Here is a 22,234-nt window from a genome sequence, read left to right on the forward strand (position 1 = left end):
GGGTGTGGGCTTTCTCTCATGCGTGCATACTCGTTGACAGCTGCATTAAACTGGTGCTGCCCCATGCGTAATACGTGTCTAATGTCAATGTTGAGTTTATAGTTCAGTAACAAGGTGGCTATACTGATTTCCTCATGACTATGGCTGCATTGTGAATCCGAGATTGTGTAATTGTGCCTGTCATCTAGCAAGGAATGTGTCCGCACATTGACGACAGTTATTTTTTTTTAAATACACATTGTGGATCTCTAATTAATAACTGTAATATAACTTACATTGTGTGTAAAATATGTATGTGTGTTGAACTTCTTTCACACCGTACATAGCCAATCTTGCTAATAAGAGGTGCAGATATCCTGTACATGCCATACATTATATCTCAGGTGATGCTGAAGCTTCGATGTTATCTACACACATCGAGGTTTGACCGACATTCCTTTTGTACTGTTTGGGTTTACTCCTATTAATACCTCTGGTTATGACGGTTGGCTACGCATGGTGCAAAAAAAGTTCAACGTGCAAGTTTGCGATCGTATGAATGCGCATATTTCCGAGAGGTGAACACAGGGAATATATCCCGATATACCATACACAACTACTTTATTTCACTTTTTCAAATCAATAAATTTGGTTCTCAATACCTTTCCAAGCAAAGTGCCTAGAGAGAACCCACGTGAACGGTGGAAGGATACTCAATGTTGACTCTGCAGGCGTCAACATTGAAATATATAGCAGCCAAATACTCCAAACACATGATTCTAAATGTACCCGGAGAACAATCCACGTGACCACGGGTTGAACATGCAAACTCCTAATAAACAAACGTCAGGGTTGGGATAGAATCCATCACCTCCTGTATACCAGGCAAGGTAGTTCACATCTTGCCACTGTGGCATTGGTGACGGACATAGCTGTGGGAACACAAAAGTGAAACGCTGCCCACTGTGGTATTTTTCAGATGACGCTGAAGCTTTCAATGTTATCTACAAGCATCGAGACCTCACCTACATTATTTTTCGTACCATTTTGTTTTGCTCCGATTGCACCTCCGATTTGCACGGTTGGCTACTTACAGTGTGAAAGAAGTTCAACATGCATACTTGCGATCGTATGAATGCAAACATTGCCGAGAGGTGAACGTGGGGAATTGAAAATCGGAGGTGCGAAATGTGTTATCTACTCGCATCGAGGCTTCATCTACATTGCTTTTCATACCGTTTGGGTTTACTCTGATTAGCACCTCTGATTAGCACGGTTGGCTACTTGCAGTGTGAAAGCAGGCCAATATGCATACCGGTGATCGTTTGAATGCCCACATTTGCCGAGAGGTGAACGTGGGGAATTTAATGTTTAGCTCCATCACTGTAGAAATTGTGTTTTGTCCGGCCACCCAACACCAGGTGACGCTCCCGGTGGCTCTGCATTTGGGCCGATGGAAATGACCCGACATTGTGGTCAGATGTGAACATGGGTGACGGTGCAGGTGGAACAGTTTTGTGCACAGCGAAAATAAAGGAGATGTTCACAACGGAGGCACTTCATTCATTCCACCGAATATTTACATATTTCACTCTGTAGTGTACTGGTTCTCCTTCTTTATGCTATATTAAATTTTCATGAGCGAAACATTATTGGTATTCACATGGTAAAGACTAGTTATATATTTATAATCTATAAATGCAGTAACATAGATGTACTCTACACATTTGTTTAATTACAGTTTACGAAGGACACTTTTGAGCAAATACAGTCCTGTACTACTCGGTATCTTATCACAAATGCATGTTGATTCTAAGTTTGCAAATTGTGGCTGTAAGAACACTATCAGATCAATATATCACCCAAAAACCTTTTTAACTTCCTGTAGCAGTGCAACAATTTCCTGCCACATCATTAAACAAGAGTCGTCATCTGTTCATCTCAGATGTTTGACTCCCCACACCATAGTCAATGGTCTCAACAGTTTCCTGTGATGTATTGAATTAGTATAGTCTGTTTCAAGGCCTTACCAAACGACCCTATTCTTTACAAACACCACATGTGCAAACCAGTGTTCTTCACTCATTTTCAGAGGGAGGCCACTCTCGCCGATAAGACATCATTGTGAGGGGCGCCACCCATTTGATGAAATTTGGGGTTGACAGCGGCAGCACGATGACAATGGGGGCTGTTTTCACATGTTGTGATTGTCGGTGGGCCGCATGTCAGGGGCCATACTAAAGACCAACAGGGCCACCAGTGGCCCGCGGGCCTTGTAATGAAGAACACTGGTGTAAACTCCACACTGCTTTAGCAGGGTCCAGCGAATATGGATGAAATCATTGAATAAATAGAATGTGCGACCGTGGGTGCTGTTAATGTTGGGTCCCAAACTTGCTGAGCGATTTCACATTGCATCTGATTTATTCCCTACACATAGTAGCAAATCACTCTCATCCGAAATTACAGACTGCCAGGTCAAGTGTCACTGGTGAGAATCTACCCAGGCCAAAACAAATGTCCTGGTATGAAAAACAAAAACCTGGTCAACGGTCTGGTGCCCTGCAGCCCTTCCAACTGAAACAAAGATCCCCCTTATAGCCTTCACAAACTGCAGGAGCAAGTGCTATTAGCGAGTAGCAACTCTGAAGGCCGGCACAGTACACAGGGGGATGGTTGGCTAGCACCACGCCCGACCACCTTTGTCTCCCTAGTGCCGATGTTTACACACTGCACCAGGTACTCATTTGAGACTGAGTCGACCAAGGGGAGGCCCAGGACCGGATCAGATGTTCGTCACTGGTGTTGGGCATGAGCGGGAATCAAATCTGGGTCGCCAAGTTTATAGCGCAGCGCGCTAATTGCAACACTATCACTCCCCATCCTTCCAACTAAATGCACACACACTTTAAGTATTCAAATATTTTAAAATGATCTAAGCCAGTGACACTTTTGTACGTGCACTGTCTGATAAATGAAACAATTCTTGCATTCCTGTAATTCCCCACCCACACATATCATTCAGAGCCATCAACGTGCCAGGTTTCCTCATTTCCGCAATCCTTACGTTAGAAGATGTATGGCCATTTTTCAAACGCTGTTTGTACTTTCAGGATGGAGTACGATTCCATTAATAGAACACACATTGTTTGTCCAAGCCTGTTGTAAAGTATCCCTTGGTGACTGGGCCAAGACCACCAGACTACCGCAACTTACTACCACTGCTAATACGGTAATCCTATGGTCACATGGGGACAAGCCGCCAATTGTCAACGCCACAATTGGAAGACGGAGAGATAAAGTAAATGTCTGGTGGAACGGGTATCACGGCTGTTCATGCACTGCACTGTGAATCCGGTGACGTGAGCTCAATTCCCAGCCATAGCAAACATCTCAAGTATCCCTGGGCCCTCTCTTCACCAACCTAAACTGACTATCCTGGTGAACTATGATCAAACCCCAATCACCAATACTGTGTGGGGGACACTTCAATAGGCAGTGGACCAACAAACGGCTGTGAATGATTGTGCTGTTATTATTGCAGGCAAGCCACAAGGTGTTGACAGTGACGAATGGACATATATGTATTCGTTTACTTGAAAAAAACGTACGGTATCATTATGTAAATATTGGCAATCGTGTATACTATATTATACTTAAGGAAATCAGTTTCAATGGTTGCACATTGCATACAAATATACATTTCAACTAAAATAAAAGGCATAAAGTGCCGTAAACAGGTAACTTTATGTGCATAAACTTAGGAACTGCAATTACTGCATATTGCATCATTTACAAAGAAATTTATGATTTACCTAAAATAACTTGATTGTGAAGTTAAGCAAACAACTGTGAAGCAGGTGCTGATTTTATAAAAAGGGAGACTTGCCGTCCACTAGAGAACTTTGTTCTGTTATTAAGTCCTTATAAAGAATCCATTCACAGAAGCTTTAGCTGTAAGCAGATCTGTCCAGGTAGTGGTTTGACATCTCCCATTACACAGTGGTGGCCTTGTGGCAAATGTTTTTCGTGCAATACAGGACCCACAATTAGCCCGTAGACAAAAGTTGTGCAGCCTTCATGACTCCGATTACACTGATAAAGCGGTGATGACTTCCAATCCGACTGCACGTTCACATGAAAGTCACCGATATAATAGGTGGATGTGGAACAGTTCCCGAAGATTACAGAAGTAAAAAAAAACGTTAAATGATTTCTACATGGTACTGTATGAAGTGACACTGAAGGGTTGTGCACGGTTATGTTGTGAGTCTTAACTTGCTGGCACTCAATTTAGCCATGAACGTTGTTGAATAATCATAACAACAATTCAACAATGGATAACGTAAACTAACTCCAAGTTTCCAAGACTAGCCGTCGTCGTTGCAATTGGAAGCTAGTACAGTACTGTCGTAGTTGTGTTGTGGAAGTGTATCATGCGTACACCCTATATTTGTATAAATAAGCATCGTCAAAGAAACTGCACCTTGTCTATGGTAAATACACATCCTAGATGGCACGTATTTCACCGGTTGAACATGCACAATAATGCCCATTGACTTGAGGCAGCAGCTCACAATTACTTTGCTTTATGTTTCTTTTCGCATTTGCGGTAACTTCTCCTTTCACATTATTGACAAACCAACTCGCGCTCCAACAAGTGTATTCTTTGTGCGCATAATAGATCTAGTTATGAAATGTTATGTTTGCTAAAACACCACCAAACATAACACTTATAAATGCTAAAACACCACTTTTTTATAAGGACATGTCGGAACACGGGCACTCTGTTATAAGCGCCTCTCCTGTGTGCGAAAGCAAGGGTGAATGTTGTCCTGCATCTACAGCAACCATACGAAAGGAGAATAAGCACGCATGTTTGTCCGAAGAACTCCTTCGAGACCACCACATCAATTGCATTGAATGAGCTGTCGTTTGAGAGATTGTTACATCTCATGTTTATATATCAACTCGGCGAAAGTGCCAAGGAAAATAAGAAAACTTTAATTCAATAAAATATCAGCCCTGACGCTGCATTTACACTTACATTTACATGAGCCCCTGCAAAGCAAAACCCATTTCATACCCATGCAATGGACAGGCATAATTGTTTTGTGCATGTATTTAGCAACTATTACACTTGGCATATTAACCTACTTTTTGGCATTATAGTGTGAGACATTCTGTTCTCGTGTTATCTGCCCAGCATCTAGACTCACCATTGTGCTTGTGCTATACAATTCCACCGTTTCCTAACTTGCATGGCTAAACCAGGTTTCACGAGTTTGGCGTTGCTCAGAGCTGTTAATGAGGCATGTATAATAATACCGAATTACCATATGTGAATGCTGTCTGGCTTCTAATGTTCTCGTTGTATTAGAATAGCTCAAAAGGTGACACCACCTGCGTTGCTTGTAAGAGAAACACCGCTTACCGCACATGCGCGAGCGGTGAGTGTAATGATTTCTCTTAGCTGAAAGAAGCATGGGTTGCCATTCATCTCTGATGAATAGAAAAATACATCCTCAATAATATTTTACCAATTGTGAGATTTTTAAAATGATTTAACTTAATGTTGCCAGTCTGCCATATATTATGCATACAGACATTCACGTGTTATGTATATGGTGGAAGATAGGAAATGAGTGAAATTGTTTGGAAAGAGAGATTGCAATAATCTTCTAAATCATAATACAATTATTAACAACACGGATTTTTATCGGTTTTGCACTTGCCAAGCACCCAAATCACAGGTATAGAAGTGCGTGACCGTATGCCCAAATACCTGTACGCTGAAAAGTTTAAACCAGACAATACAATGTTATGGGGAAATTATTGCAAAACTATTCACAAAGTCATTTTTTCATGATTAAGCAGTTCAGTAAGATTCCTAACATATTTTTTCAGTTCCATATATAAAGTACATACATGGGTGTGCATGCGTGAAAGTGCCGGCTTATTGCTCAACTTCTGGGAAGGGTGTTGTGACGTCCTTGTGACGCAGACTCGCAATGCAAATTACCTGTGGCCTCGTGAACTCCTTCCGCCTTGCAGCGATGCTGCCTGGCAGGTTTGGCTCGACCGGTGTAAATTTTATGGCGTGCCGAACACACGCGCAATTTACTGCACAGGAATGTGGTAAATGTCTTCAAATCCTTTACAAGTATTGAATTTCGTTTATATTAATGGATTTCACTTTTTTACATACATTTAAACATTTGAACATTATGGCGGAACCCCGGGGTCCCATCAGCCCCCGGCTCTTGCATAAACATTAGATTATAATGTAAACAAAAACTTTGCTCTTTTTCACCAATGGGTTTGAAGGATGGTGGCATGTGTTGTCTTGTTAAACTATGCCTTTAAAACTGAAAAATACTTACCTGCAGTACCTCTATTTAAATACACTATCGATTTTTTTTACACCCCTCTGTCAATTATCGTGTTTCTCAGTGTGGATTTGTGAACACACTTTGTAAACAGTACATAATAATAAGTAATATAAAAATACTTTTTTTTAACATGCTTTAATGAAATGTACCCTACTCGTAATGGCAGGACTCCAGGAAGTGGCCCCGCAGCTTGCCACAGCGTAAGGGGCCGTGGTGATTTACAGGCAATGTGAGTTGAGCGTGGACAATTAGACCCGTAAAAAATATTGGTTAAAAATACATTTTTAATTTCTAATGATAGAAGATACTGTAGTATTGTCATTAGTATGACATACCTATACCAAGTTTGCAGTCGATACATTGGAAAGACGGTTGAAATTGAGTTACAAGATTTGAGGATACGACAACAGAGAGAGAGAGTTAAATAAAAGCGTGTAAAATATTTAAAAATATTTTTAAAATATATAGAATATAGTCAATGTCATCAGTATGACATAAGTATACAAAGTTTGCAGTCGATAGCACATTGGGAAGTGGGTAAAAATTTAGATACAATATTTTTTAAGGATACGACAACAGACGGAGTGAGTTAAATAAAAGCGTGTAATAATAATACAATAGTACTCGTTTTCAATGGGCTGTTCACATTGTAACAGAGTAGTGGGTCGCCGCTCCTCTTATCCGCGTTAATACGAGCAGTATGTGAGGACTGGCTTAACCGCAAAAAAAAACCTATCTGCACCGATGCCACTGGAAAAGAGAAGTATTATCAAACAGGAGAAATTAACGGTGCAACGCATCTCATCTGTTAAATATCTGCAGGTAATAGGATTGTCATCGATTGATCCTGGCTGCAGACATTGGTAGGTCACAAAAAAGAATGAAGCTAAGAGAGCAGTGTCCGTGTATTATGCAGACTGTTATGACAAATAAATGACTTAAGTCGTGTAGGTAGTTTGAGCAGCTTTGGATAACACTTATGATCCTGCCCATACCCGAGCATAGAGTGCATTCGCTTGTTCAGCTCTTCGGCGCATTCGTTCTCGCTGCGCTTGGACACGACATGACAACAGAACGATCCGCGCCAAGTGGGTCGCGGCGTTCATGTGCGCGGTGGGATGGAGTCGCCAAAAATACATTAATTAAATATGATTTTGACTTCCGTTTATTCAGGACCCCGGGTACCGCCATAAGGTTCATTTTTCCATAGCATCATGTTTAAAATTAGGGCGCATTGTGGCAGAGCTTGTCAAAGTGAACATGTTCAGCAGCGTAGCCTATGTAAACTTTTGGCATTGATTCGTACACATGCAAACCTGAGTTCGATTGCCAGCCATGGCTAACATCAGTGCCGAGTGATATCTGAATCAGTCCTGGGGCCCGCCCTTCACCAACCTTCACTGACTGGCATGATGGAGTTTGGTCAACACAACCTCTATGACTGATGCGGCATAGGGAGCCTTCAACCATCAGAAAATTGACAAAGGGCCGCACATTATTGTGATGTATTTCTTTCAAATTATAATTTGATAGCATCACATACACATGGAAGAATATTCCCACCAATCTTCTTTCATATGGCTGATGAAGATGCAGAGTAACAACTACAATTTTCACATTCAGGTGTTCAAGCCAGACAACCACTGTGATTTCTCCTTTGTATTCCCTGCAATCACACAAGTAAATGCATATCCATACAAAATTCATGATTCTTCTGTAATATTTGAAGCATATATCTGAACAATTATTGCCAATCAAATTTTACGTTACACGAACATTTGGAGGAAATATAAATTACATGCAAATTTAAACACAGATACATATATATCTACTGTTTACACGACAGTGTAATAACTACCGTTAATAATAATAATGACATTTAATAATAGTTAATAATGACATTTATAACGCACCAGATAATTAATCTCGCGATTGTTAACTGCTATTTCCTTGGCTTGAAGCAACCCTCACAAAAAAAGTTGACCATCAAGCAAGCTTAAAAAAAACACACGTGATTGGTTTCTATTCATTGATTACAGTGTTTGGAATGGTAACCTTTGCCCACCCATGACCGTTTGACATCACCAAAACGACTGAAAGGGATTTGGGTTGTTTGTGATCCTCTGACGTGTGCAGATTGCTGTGACCCACCACAAAATAAAAGGCGACCGTGAATGTGCGACCTTTAAGTATTTACGATGTTTTCTCGGCGAATGTGCTGAATACGCTATTCATCAATATTCAGGTCTCTGGCAAAGACATGCATGAAAAGCAATCACCGGAGAACATTTGCTTTATTATGAGATATCATACTCAACACTCTTCCTTTTGGTGGATAATTTTGGTTCATATTATTGGTGCAATTTATCACTCAATATAACAATTCTTATGAACTGAAAATGTTCATGAATATTAAACCAATTTCCAAGTACAGCGCTGAAGAAAGACAATCACGTGGAACTAAAACTCTGTGAAAACGGTGGTGCTTTGATATTCTAAAGCAATAGGGTGCTATCCGTCAAGCGAGCACTGGCAAGCATGTGGCACATTGTGAATTACACCGCACTGGGGTGTCTGAATTACCCAGTAGGTTTAGTCAGTTGTAGAGGTCAGAGCCGGCTCGGGTCAGTTTGTCCTAGAGTTGACAGTTAATGCATATGTCCCTAGGTGTACCTGTTACGCACAAGCAATTAAGAATAAATCTCGACAAACAAATATATAAAGAAAAAATACTGGATGCACAGGTGATTGTGTGCTAATGATCACTACTCTTGAAGCAATAACATTTCTGTAGAGGCAGTTTCCTTGTAGTGGTGCCCACTGCACTCTCTGCTTTTTAAGATTCCCGTCGTAGGTGTGTGCAGAACGCACCATTCCTGACTCAACTGGTGATCGTTCGTAAGTCGAACGGTTTGTAAGTCGGAACACAATAATGTATGTACTGTATTTGAATATATTTTGTGGTCATTGTTATAAAATGTGTTATGTTTGAACAAAAAAGAGAAGCATTGTTAAACTCATAAATAAGAATAAATATTGTACATTTGGCGAACGAAATAGTTCCATGGTCCGGTTTGTAGGTGCGAGTTCACATTTGTAAGTCGGATGGTGATTTTTTTTTTATCTTATAGAAGCTCGTTCATAAGTGCGGATGTTCGTAAGTCAGGCGTTCATAAGTCGAGGACCTTGTTTATTTAAGTTTTACACATAAAAGACTATGTAACACAAAAAACTGAGCTCAAACACCACGTGCAAAGGATTATAAACAGTTTGCATTGTTATTTGCAGCCATAAAGGGTTCGAACTGTGAATCTCTGCAGTAAGTTGCTACTGCGTCGCAGTCCACAAGGGAACCATGCTGCTTGTTGTCGAGGGTTTGTCATAGCTCATCATCACTGCGAGTCCATATAGCGAGCACCGCTTCACGTAAAGCAAGCAGCGGTTGTCTTGTGAAGAGGCTCGCCAACGTTGCCGCGTGGTTTCAACAGAGATGTGCACTGCTTGTTTGAGCATTGGAACTTCTGTAATATTTTTTACTCGACTTATTCACAGTGCCATGCACAGGACTCTTAACTAATGTGGACCGGGGTGGGTGTGTGACATGGTCCTGGCAGGGCGCAGCAGGGGTTCGTCGAGAGTTGCTGGAAGGACGTGCGCGTCGGGGACTTCCTGAAGCTGCGCTGCAATGAGATCATCCCAGCCGACGTGCTACTGCTGGCCTCCAGCGACCCCGACGGGCTCTGCCACCTGGAGACGGCCAATCTGGACGGTGAAACGAACCTCAAATTGCGGCAGCTCGTCAAAGGCTTTGCCGACCTGGTGAGTGACGCTCACTGCCCAGAGCTTTTGCCCCAATGGACAGGCTCATGCCCGTTTGTAGGCCGGTCCTGCATACACCTTGTACCGCACAGGGACACCTACCACTGGGGGTCCCCTTCGCTAGATTACGGCAGGGCGATGGAAGGGTGGAGAAAATATTTGATGGAAGGCAATATGAATCGCTGAGGCTTTTAATGCGTAATAAATGCAAATCCTTTGAGCCAAGTCGAGCCGTGCGCTGTGGTCTACTGTGCGCGTCTCTTCGTTGCTGGTGTCGGGTGCCATTTTTTTAGTGCAGGTGAACACATGCTTATAATAATGTTGCCACGCTCAGAGGTCAAAGGGAAAGAGCACATTGTGCTGAGAAAACAACAACACTGGTGGTATCCGTTGTGCTCTGAGTTGGAATACATTCATGCCAACGCATTATTGAGGACTCTTCTCGCCACCCCATTCAAGAACGCTTACCTTGAAACTCACGAGGTTCAGCCGTGAAGGGCCCTCTTGCACTGTGCCTTCCATACAACTGTTAAGATTAATATGTGGAGTTTCACGAGTCATCGTAAAAATGTATCCCACTCAGCAGGATGTTTCAGAATGGATATCCTTGAATGCGCACGCAGGCACGTCACTTGCATCGTGAAATACGCATCTGTCATAACCTTCCTCAGCAAGTTATAAATAGTTGTGGCCCACATGCAGCGAGGATTGCTTATGAGGCCTTTCTCCACCCATGCCATCTTCCTCGCTCTTTCCTATCCAATCGCTGCCTTACGTCAGTGTTCGTGCATGGCTCACTAAGTGACCTCTTATTGTTTTCACGATTTAGCTTCTTAAATTTAAGACGAGGCAAAAGTAAATGTCTCCCACCCATTTATGAGTATTGCTTGCTGGCTGCTGCTTGCCTTCTTAGGCGGTGGCCTAAAGCTAGTGGTGGAAATGCCACCGTCTGACAATATGTTCAGTTTAAAAATACTGTATCAATAATAATGCTAGTTGATATAATTCGCATTTGATCACATGTTTGTTTGCTGGCAGATACGTCACTCACCACTGATGTTACTCTTGGCTGAGACTCAAACTCGGGTCACTAAGTTCAGAGCCCAGTGTGTGATCCACTGCTCCACTGCTCATCTGCCAATTTTTTTTTTATCTGTGAAAAAATATTATCTGGAAAATGTAGGTTAGTTTCACGGACAGGATAGCAGCACCGTTGATTTTCAACTCGCAATGTTTTAAAGTCGTTTTGAATGACTGCATCGTTAAAATGTATCACTTTGGCAGCAATTTATAGCACAGGAATGTAATAGTGCGATCACGAGATTTCTGCCCAAGGAGACGAGAAATTACTTTTTTGACAGAAGATTAACGGCAGCAGACCCATTCTCAGTAATCCACACTAGCCAGCGTGGTGAAGTATGGTCAAACAACTCCCATGACCAACACGGCATGGGGGAGGCATTGATCCAGCAATGGAGTGACACAAATATACTACAAGTTTTTCTTATGTAACAATGCCAATATATATCACATGGAAATAGTGTGTAAGATTAATCTCAATCAAATCCTGATCCTTTTTTACGGGAAACGTAATAGTTAACCAAGTGGCTCACATTCTCAAACAGAAACTAATTCAGAAATCATCTTGCGTGGTGCAGGGAGTGTGGATTGTGAGGGTTAAGATAGACTAAACACAGAGATGTAGTTGGTTCTTTATCACTGCAGCCTACATCTTTTAGAGCATCTAGAACTTTTTTTCGCGTTTAGTGTCTTATCCCTTCCCTGCACATCCAGCACAGTTGCTATGTACGGTGCAAAAAACAAACCCTGTAAATTCCAGCGAGTACAGCTACAGGTGTCACGGCGGTCATCTGAGGTCAGCTACACAAGCAACGCACAGTATCTAAAACAGCAATGACAGCAGGTTTAAATGCCCCTTCTCAAGTGAGTCCAGGCAGGTGCTTATCTCAATTGCTGCATCCACAGCCATTGGTGGGAGTTCTACCTTCCTATGGCAACATTATTATATCCACAGGATGACAGCAATTGAAATCCAACCCAAGCAGTGCCAGGCCATTGATGAGCTACTCATTTCACTGACCCTGGCTAGGAGTTTACATCTCGGATTTCGTAATTATGGGGCCTGCTAGTCTACTGAGATAAATCCTGCACATGAACTAGATTTTTGGGCAATAGATAATGATTTAAAATGTAAACTAAATAAGCATCGATAATAATAAATACAAGTACTAACTAACATGTCATTGTAACTAGAACTATACTTCGCTCGTCGTTTAAAAACACCCGCGATATCCAGCGATTGTATGGCCTACGTCAGTGTAAACATTGCATTACATGATTGATAATGCAAATAAATATTGGATTCCAGAGTGTGCTGAGTCGCCACCTGTCCAGACAGTCTGGGAATCAGCATCTGTGCTGTGGTGCACGGTATTGATTCGTACCCATATAGATCCGGTACCGGCGTTACTGTGTTAAGCTGTAATATGTTTTACTGCACAGTTTTCATAGATCTAGGCTGGCTAAGAAACTTGTCTTTGTTTGAGTGGAAAAGGTGGGAGCCATCGAGGATACCTAAAATAAAATACATTTGTAACATTTTATAATTTTCAGATTTAGTTGTTTAATTTTTTATTGAGCTACGCATCAATTAAACTTCATCTGTCCACCAATATATTTGGATACGAGGCGTTTTACGAAGTCAATTCTAAGCTTCACGACTTTTTGAAGTTCTGTGAACTGTCAAGGACAATTGGCACTGGATAAAGTGTCTCAGACGAAAGAATGTGGGCTTTCTAAAGAAGTTTTGAACAACCTGTTTGCATGGTATTTATTGGCATAACTTCTTTCATGTGGAGCCTTTACTTCCTGGTTTTGTCTGTTGAGTTTGGCTACCTAACACCTCCCATCACTGCATTCTATGGCGACAATCCAAACAACAACAGGCTGAACGATTGAAAACAGAAATTATTTCATTGAGTTCCCTGCTGTTGACGCAATCTGTGCAGGTCATATTTTTATAATCTTCACATTTGCTTGTGAAGATCTCAAGTTAGAATTTGCGGGGCTCCAGATGTGCACCCTTCATTGACTTGAAAAGCGCTTCATTAAAACGCTTGTTTCGTGATTACTTGAAATCGACGAGGGGAGCGAGGAAAATAAATAAAAACGTGTTCACTCTGCAAAGGGTGACTGATTCCAGCAAAGTTCGCGCAGGATACCAATATTATGGGCGCGGGTTAGTGCACATGGATACAACAAGGACAACGTGTACATTGTCGAGTTCATGTGGCGAATCTCGTAACTTTTTCTTGTATATTTCAATATTTAAGTGCAATTCACCTCACTCTTAGTAAAATTTGTGTTAAATAATTCGAATATTCTGCATTTCACAATGAGCCAGATGATTGTGTCAGGAGTAGCAGAGTGTATCATCGTTACTGTGATGCCTTTCTTGTATTAAAAGGGCCTTTTGATATAACCCAGGTTGCCCTTGCAAGAGGCCATGCATCATGCCTCAGGAAGGGCCTTATATATAAAAAAAAATGTTATGATCCCTTATATTATATTTTTATGTTGCTACCTGTATCATTGCGTGTGTGCGCAGGAGTGCGATTTCGACCCTATGAAGTACACAAGCACCGTAGAGTGTGAGAGGCCAAACAACGACCTCAATAAATTTAAAGGTTTCATGTGAGTATTCCTTGTGGTCTTGGAGGCACGTCATCACCTTATTCGGATCTAGTGCGCGTAAAGTGTCTGTTGTGAGAGTGTGCCGAGTGGAGGGGTTGAGGATTGGCCGTCTCTCCACAGGCTGCACAGCAACGAGCGCAAGGTCGGACTCAGCAAGGACAATCTGCTGCTGCGAGGATGCACGGTGCGCAACACGGAGTACGTGGTGGGGATCGTGGTTTATGGCGGTAAGATCAGAGCCACTGCAAGCTCTAACACAGTGTTCTTCATTGCAAGGCCACCAGGGGCCACTGACGGCCCCTGGTGGCCTTTAGTGCGGCCCCTGACGTGCGGCCCCCGACAATACACAACATGTGAAAACACCCCCCCCCCATCATCATCGTGCAGCTGCTGTCAAACCCCAATGGCTACAAATGTGTGACAGCCCTAACACTGATGTCTTCAGCAGTTTTTTCTTGCTGCGGTTGTCCCACCTGATGACGATTGCTTGTGTTGCGATCGAAACGTCGTGATCTATTATTTTTCTACCTACGTGACTTTACCGAAAGAACCAAAGAGTATGGATTCCTGCAGTCACGAAAGCTTCAAATCAAGACTGATGTCTTATCGGCAAAAGTGCCCCCCCTCTGAAAATTGACTACTATATTTACCCAAGAATGTCAGTGTGTAACGCGCATGGCGTCACTCCACGTCGACCAGCTCCCCTTATTAATAATCATGAACAGGTTACGTCCTCCACATGGACCCGCCCTTCATTAATAATCATGCGCAGGTGACGTCACTGCACATCGAACAGCCCCCCTCATTAATAATCATGAACAGGTGGGGTCCTCCACAAGGACCCCCCCCCCCTGTCATTAATAATCATGTCGGGTGACGTCACTCCGCATGGAGCACCCCCCCACATTAATAATCTTGAGCTGGTGACGTCACTCGACATGGAGCACCCGTCCTTGGACGGGCAAAAGGCTAGTTAGTGAATACCACTGCTCTTAACAGCTCATTATAAAATAATACTGACTAAATAAATGCCCGTTTTTATATGAGGCATGCTTCCTTCTGTAATTGCATCCACCCGTTTATACATTCATCTATTTATGCATCATTTATTTTTCTCACGTTTACATTTTGACATTTTGTCAAAATACTCATGAAAAGCATTTCCTATGTGCACGAGTTGCATACTTTCATCTATACAGATCTACATGACAAAATATATACTGTAATCAATTTAATGGACTTATATATAGTTACATAAGGCACCTGAAATTACCTTTGAGGTTTGTGTTGATGCATGTAATAACCCAAAAATCAACAATTTTGGTAATCAACTTGCCAATCAATATTACTTGAATAATATCTCATCAAAGCCCTAAATGATGAGTGACGTCTGAACTGATGCTGCGGCCTCCCGCTTCACTAACCTGTATTTTTCAATGTGGTGAACCAACAAAGGGCTGTGCATTATTACCGTTGTTAATATCACCCATTGTTAATCTGCACAGGTCACGAGACGAAGGCCATGCTGAACAACAACGGGCCTCGCTACAAACGCAGCAAACTGGAACGCAACATGAACATGGACATCATCTGGTGTGTGGTCATCCTGATCGTGATGTGCCTCTTCATTGCCATTGGTAAGTCTTTGTCTCTCTCTGGGTGACCTTGCCTATAAACATCTGGCAGTGCCACCAGTATGGGTTGAAGCGAGCCCCGAACCAATGGCTGTTTTTCATCTCGCGACCCCCTTTGCTGCTGCAGCTCATGGCCTTTGGATGGCTGGATATGAGGAAAATCCGCCGTTCGACGTCGCGAACAAGGACGGCGATCACATCTCGCCGGTGCTGTCGGGCTTCTACATGTTCTGGACCATGATCATCCTTCTCCAGGTAGGTAGCATGGAGCATCTTTTTGCCGCGAAAACTATGCAGAGTGGATGTGTGTAAACCTGGAAGCTCAAAGCTGTGCAAGAAAACAAGCACGTTTCGACTGCAGCTGATTAATAAGTATAACCCGTAAAAACAAAGTTTTTCACTATAAATCCTTTATATGCGTGGCAATGAACTTAATATAAAGGATTTAAAAATATATTCGCCTGTGGAGGACGCGGGGATCGATCCCGCGACCTTTGGCATGGGAAGCGAGGGCGCTACCAACTGCGCTACTCCGCCACAGCCTGTGGAGGGGTTACGCTCTGGGCTCTTACACTGTTACGTTCAGCCAAAGCCATGAATGAGTTCTATTTGAATATATGTAAAATACATATTTTTTGCCTAAAAAGTGTAACATTTTGGGAATTTTTTTTCAGGAACATTAATTGTCTCGCACAACGAGTCTGTGTGGAAAATGTCAGCTCGATTGGATCACGGGAAGTGGGTTAAAAAACGACCGAAAGATTTGCACGGTCGTAAGCAAGCAAGCAAGCACGCAAGCACGCAAGCAAGCAAGCACGCAAGCAAGCAAGCGAACTTAATATAAAGGATTAAAAAAAAAAACTCTGGCCAAGTTAATGTATTGTTCACATCCTCTACCCAAACACTTTGATTTCATTGGCTACATTGGGTGGTGGATGTTCTTGCTCTTTTATAAGAATGTGGAATAATTTTCGCACCTTTTGAATATAATATATACAGAAATAAATGTCTGCGGTCCGACCTTGCTGAGTACATATCTCAGCTGGTTAGGCACAAGCGCATGGTGGAAATTCTTTAGTTGTCGGAATCATCAACTGTTCTGTCAGTACATTATGTAGGTAGCAGGTGTCTCTTCTTGCAATTTGAGTATGTGCTGGGTTTTGTCCAAGAACTCATTTCCTCCCCAAGATAGAATGCTGCTGCTCATTTGTGAATAGTTAAAAAATCCCAAGTATGACGCTCCGAAGAACAAAGATGAAATTGGCGAGATGTTTTCTCCCTCGCCTGGTAAGCAGGAGGTCGTGGGTTCGATCTGACCCTGACACCTGTATATTTGGAGTTTGCATGCTCTCCCCGTGGTCGCTGGGATTTTTCTCCCCGTGGTCGCTGGGATTTTTCTCCAGGTTCTCCGATTTTTCCCTCCACATTTAGGAACATGTGCTACAAAAAATGTCCACGTAATAAGTCACTTCTTTGAGCTATCATTTGTGGCCAGGTCGCTCAATGGGTCTTACCTGATACAATGAAATTAGTTTAGTTTAGAGATGATCCTTAATGGAAGATTGCACAGAAACGCTTGCCATAAATTAATCACAATACCTTGCTGATCTCATCAAGGAGCATAAACCATCACGCAAACCCGGGCATCCTCGCAGCTGCATTTGGCTAACCGTTGAACAAAGACGGTCACTGCATCGTGCGCTTTCAGATACGCTTCTGCGACCCTCTGGAATCCTATTCCTTCCGATTTTAGGAAGCCACTAAAGCTATGCACTTTTAAATCTAGATTTAAAACTAATTTCTTTAGAACAGTTTTTTGTGTTTATGTTATTGTCCTTCCCCCGCACCTCCAATTTGCATGGTTGGCTATGTACGGTGCAAAATAAGTTCAACATACATACCTACATACGTTCCACTCACTCTGCCCCACTCCCACACAGGTGCTGATCCCCATCTCGCTCTACGTCTCCATCGAGATCGTCAAGATTGGGCAGATCTACCTCATTCACCAGGACGAGGAGCTGTACGACCCAGAGAGCGACACACCCCTCCAGTGCCGTGCCCTCAATATCACTGAGGACCTCGGCCAGATCAAATACATCTTCTCCGACAAGACGGGCACCCTCACCGAGAACAAGATGGTCTTCCGCCGCTGCACTGTTGCCGGAAAAGAGTACTCGCACAGTAACAATGGTATGTCAAACAGTTTGCCCAACCATTTGTATATCAACAATCGCATCATTATTGCACGATCAGAGTCACAGTGCAAGGTTTGATCAACATCCTTTTGGAGGAAGTCCCCGAGTCAGCAGACGGTAACGTCGTGTCATTGAATGGCTCTGACAGATGACGTGACAGAAAAAGGCCCAAGAAGATGACGCATCATACTCTTGTGTCATTTCAGCTTGCCTCTTATACACACACACACAGATACAGACAAAGATCTCTGGTGTAGCCTTCACAGACTGTTGGTGCAAGTGCTGTCAGCGAGCACCTATTACGACTGGCATGGTACACGAGGGGGTGGGTGGCCAGCACCACAACCAACTGCCTTTGTCTCCCCAGTGGCGATGTTTTTACACACCGCAATAGGTACTCGACCTAGCGAGGCCCAGGACCGGTTCAGATTATTGTCACTGGTGTTGGCCGTGAGCGAAAATGGTGCTTGGGTCACCGGGTTTGTAGCGCAGTGTGCTAAGCGCTAAACTACTATTCCTCTCTTATACACACGCACAAAGACACAACATGCTGTGCTCTTCAGTGATCTCCAAAGAGTCATGTGGTTGGGTTTGTATGCAAATATACATCCTGGAAACTAAGCCAGGCCAACTGCAGTGAAAACCAGTCATCGTGCAATATTTATTGTGCATTCACTGGTGATCAGGCTGAGGCGAACAAACTCCCGAGACCGGGGAGCCACCTTTACACTATCTCATCATCCAGATGCAAACCCATGGTCTCAACAGGACAAAGGACAGTGGTTTAATGTGGACATTAGCCCCATGTGATGCCTGTCCATCTCCAAAAACTCAAACTGTGGCTTGGACATCGCCGAATACGATGCATGTTTGTGTTACTGTGAGCAGTAAAACGTTACAGAACATACACGTAAGTTGTCGTTTATTTAAATAATATTTGTGCTTTTTAAGTCAAGATAGAAAAATGTGCACGCACTGTTAATTAACTTTCATATGCAGTCACAATTATTTTTTTTGATACAGTAATTTGTACGTGCTTGGCAAACTCTTCCACACCTGGCCAGATGTATTGGGAAGAGGTGGGGGTACCCACACTTAGCCCCACCGCACGCGACCTCCTGACCGGCTAACTGTGGTTGTACCCATTTATATTGCCGGATAGACTGAGGAGATGGGGTCAATTTAATAAACTTGCACCATTGTTTCAACTGCTGTTGCCAAGGAGATGGAATAAAAACAATCTATTTAAACTATTATATTTTTACCAGGTAAGGCCAACTGAGCTACATAGCTCTTTTTCATAAGCAACCTGCCCACATATATTTTCTCAATGATGTGCCTTATCACGTGGAAATGTCCAGCAGCCAAATACTCGAAACGCATGTTTCTAAATGTGGAGAGAAAAACTGGAGGACCCGGACCACGAAGGAAACATATAAACTCAAAATATACAGCATGCGTCAGGGTCGGGATTGAACCCATGACCTCCTTGTATACCAGGCGAGGGAGATAACATTTCGCCAACACGGCACCGCAACAGAAAAAAACCTGCCTCAAATGACTATTGCCATCTCCCAATGACGGTCCTTCGCTATTGACCGACATTCCACTTCCATCGCAAAAATCAATTCTATTCATAAGATGACCACTGCACACTTTCCATGAAGTAGTGCTCATTTTAATGAATGACGGGCCGAGTCCATCCTAACGACGTCCGACCTGCAAACCCAGCGCCCCGCTAATGCCCTGCGGCAGCTGCCACGCAGTGATGGCCGCACAATTCCCACCATGCCCTCACTGACGGACCCCCACCCTCCATTCCTTTTTCTTGTCGACCCTCTCAGCGCAGCGCCTGGCCGCCTACCAGGACTCGGAGTCCGACGGGGACGAGTGGGCGAGGGGCGACTCGCTCCAGCGGGGTGAGCCGCCGCCCACCGCACTGACCGCATCGCAGCGCGCACGCACCCTACCCTCACGCGCCTTTGGAGGGCGGCACGCGGGCAACCGCACCCTGCGGCACCGGCGCAGCCTGCGCAGGACGCCCAGTGCCCACTCGACGCGCTCCGCCCCCGGCGCCCGCTCCACACCCTGCCAGATGGGCCACCGCCGGCAGCCCAGCGTACTCTCCAAGGAGGCCGCGTTCAGCAGCCCAATGGTGAGTTGCGCGCCGGGCGTCCGGCGCCGTGCGGAGACAGCGAGGGTTGGTGGTTCGTGCGCGAATTCGTGAAAGTCCCTCCCTACCCGCTTGGGGCCGTGAGGTCGCCACCTCCTGGCTTTCCAGGGTACGGGCGGTACAGCAAGCAGATACATTTTTATCCGTGTTCCATCTGTACGGAGGTTGAGTGTTACCCACCCTCTCACGCATGCGTTTTCCCTGAGTGCGTCGGTTTCCTCCCATCTGTATAACCACATTAGCGGAGCTGGCCAAACATCCCAATATAGGGATACATTGCCATTGGCCATGGCTGCCTTTTTGTTGTTAATAAATCAGATCGATCATTTAGGGTATTGGGGGGGGGGGGGGGGAGTGTGGATGACATGCAATTGGATGGTGGAATTATGTTCAGTTTTAGTCACACGCAAAATTATTCACACCTGAAGTACATTTGTGGCTGATTGAAGCATGGTCACATCAATGTCTAACAATTGTATGGACAACACCTGATATAGGCACACATGCTCCAAGACCATGCAGAACAGTTGTGCCGACAGCAAATCTGGAATGCATCATGTTGCCATCCACTGCTATAATAATACTCATTCAGAGGTACATAATTGCTGTGTCTTTGCTCACTGTGTCCAACACATAGCATTGTCATTACATAGATTCGCTTTGGTTTTTACAGGGGATTGATTTGCTCTTAAATGTGTTTTTGTTCTGTAGGAGACAGATGTGACACCAGATCCCCAGCTGGAGTCGCGAGTCAGAATGTACCTCAAGAATCTCAACTCTCTCCCCAGCAAAAACGGCACTTTTGTGATTCCCGAGGACGTCGCGAACGTGGTAGACTTCTTCATCACGCTTGCCATCTGCAACACCGTCGTGGTGTCGTCTCCGAACCAACCACGCATCAAGGTCAGAGACTCGACCCGAATGTAGCACGGAAGAAAACGATGCTCCTTTACCCGTTTAGTCAGTCCTGCCACATGAGAAGCGGTCAGAGTGATCGACTCACAATCCCGGTCAGGGATAGACTCGACCGGTCATTCTACCAGCTCCATTAAAATGAGCGCTACTTCATGGGAGGTATACAGTGGTCATCCTATGGATCGAATAGATTTTGTGATGAAAATTTCGATCATTAGCTGAGGACCGTTGTTGGGATATGACAATGCTCATTTGAGGCGGGGTTTTGTCTGTTGGGGTGCCGGGGTGGCGAGATGTTATCACCCTCACCTGGTATGCAGGAGGTTGTGCATTCGATCCGACCCTGACATCTGTATATTCAGAGGTTGCATGCTTTCCCCGTGGTAGAGTGGAATTTTCTCCGGATCCTCTGGTTTTCCCCTCCACATTTAGAAACAGGCATTTATATTATTTGGCTGCTTCTATAAATTCCCACATATGATAAGCCTTTGTTGAGCTATCATTTGTGGCCAGGTCACTTCTGAAAACGAGTTAATAGCTCAGTGGGCTTTACCTGGTATATACCAGTAAAACATTATTTTTCAGGAGGGTCCTTCCTCTTTTTATAATTTGAGCCAGTGCAATGTTTAGTATTTTTTTCATGTAGAAATAATCTAGAAAAAACTCAAATTTACAATGTAAGATCACTCAAACACTGCACAAATGGCATGTTAGAACCCTACTTGATGTACTTCCTATTTAGTTACATTAGAGCCTCAAAAACATGTTAGTTCAATTTCTGCTTGAATTAGCAACCTCGCTCCAAGGTAATGGATTACTAGTCTGCACAACAATTCACATCCAAAGAATGTAATTTCTATAAAAACAAATCTTTAATAAAGGAAAGCTCCTCTTATCCATGGCGCTAAGGTGTACCAATGTCATGGATCTGATTATCCCCCTCATTATCCATGATATTACTCGTCTTATCTGTGGGGTAAACACATCACGAATAGGACACATTTCCTGTGGAAACCCTCTAAGCCACAGAAACATTGTGAGTATAGGGAGCTATGCATCATGGGTAAAATCACAAATATTCATGGATAACAGGAAGAAATATGGCCGAGGCTAACAGGAGTTTTGCAGACCCTACAGCGACCATGGATAATAGGAGGCACATGTAATGTGCCTCTATTGCAAACCTGCAAATTAGAAAAAGCTTGATGCAACGAAAATAAAATACATCTTGTGGAATGTCTGTACCAAGTGCATATCAATGTTTAATAGATGTAGTGCATTAATTGCTCAGCTTAACTTCTTTTGTGGGGTTGTTTTTAAATGTAATTCCATTTTAACGAATTGCCAAATTATCAGTCATCATGTGTAAAGCACTCTGAGATGCCTTGGTATAATGGAGGCCCTATCAAA

At 43.5% G+C, this 22,234-nt stretch overlaps 1 protein-coding gene across 2 annotated transcripts in view; it reads left to right on the top strand.

Annotated features, from left to right (window-relative positions):
- The window catches only part of LOC144723948 (phospholipid-transporting ATPase VA-like), a 64,934-nt gene that overhangs the window by 11,857 nt on the left and 30,843 nt on the right, over window positions 1-22,234 (top strand). For both annotated transcript variants that reach the window (XM_078602732.1, XM_078602731.1), the window contains exons 2-9: window positions 9,986-10,190; window positions 13,819-13,904; window positions 14,025-14,131; window positions 15,410-15,541; window positions 15,666-15,793; window positions 17,479-17,731; window positions 19,581-19,891; window positions 20,621-20,812. In XM_078602732.1, the coding sequence (XP_078458858.1) occupies window positions 9,986-10,190; window positions 13,819-13,904; window positions 14,025-14,131; window positions 15,410-15,541; window positions 15,666-15,793; window positions 17,479-17,731; window positions 19,581-19,891; window positions 20,621-20,812 (1,414 nt within the window). The remainder of the gene's footprint in view (window positions 1-9,985; window positions 10,191-13,818; window positions 13,905-14,024; window positions 14,132-15,409; window positions 15,542-15,665; window positions 15,794-17,478; window positions 17,732-19,580; window positions 19,892-20,620; window positions 20,813-22,234) is intronic.

This window comes from Lampetra planeri, chromosome 19, assembly GCF_965212315.1.
Source record: "Lampetra planeri chromosome 19, kcLamPlan1.2.h2, whole genome shotgun sequence".
Taxonomy (NCBI): domain Eukaryota; kingdom Metazoa; phylum Chordata; class Hyperoartia; order Petromyzontiformes; family Petromyzontidae; genus Lampetra; species Lampetra planeri.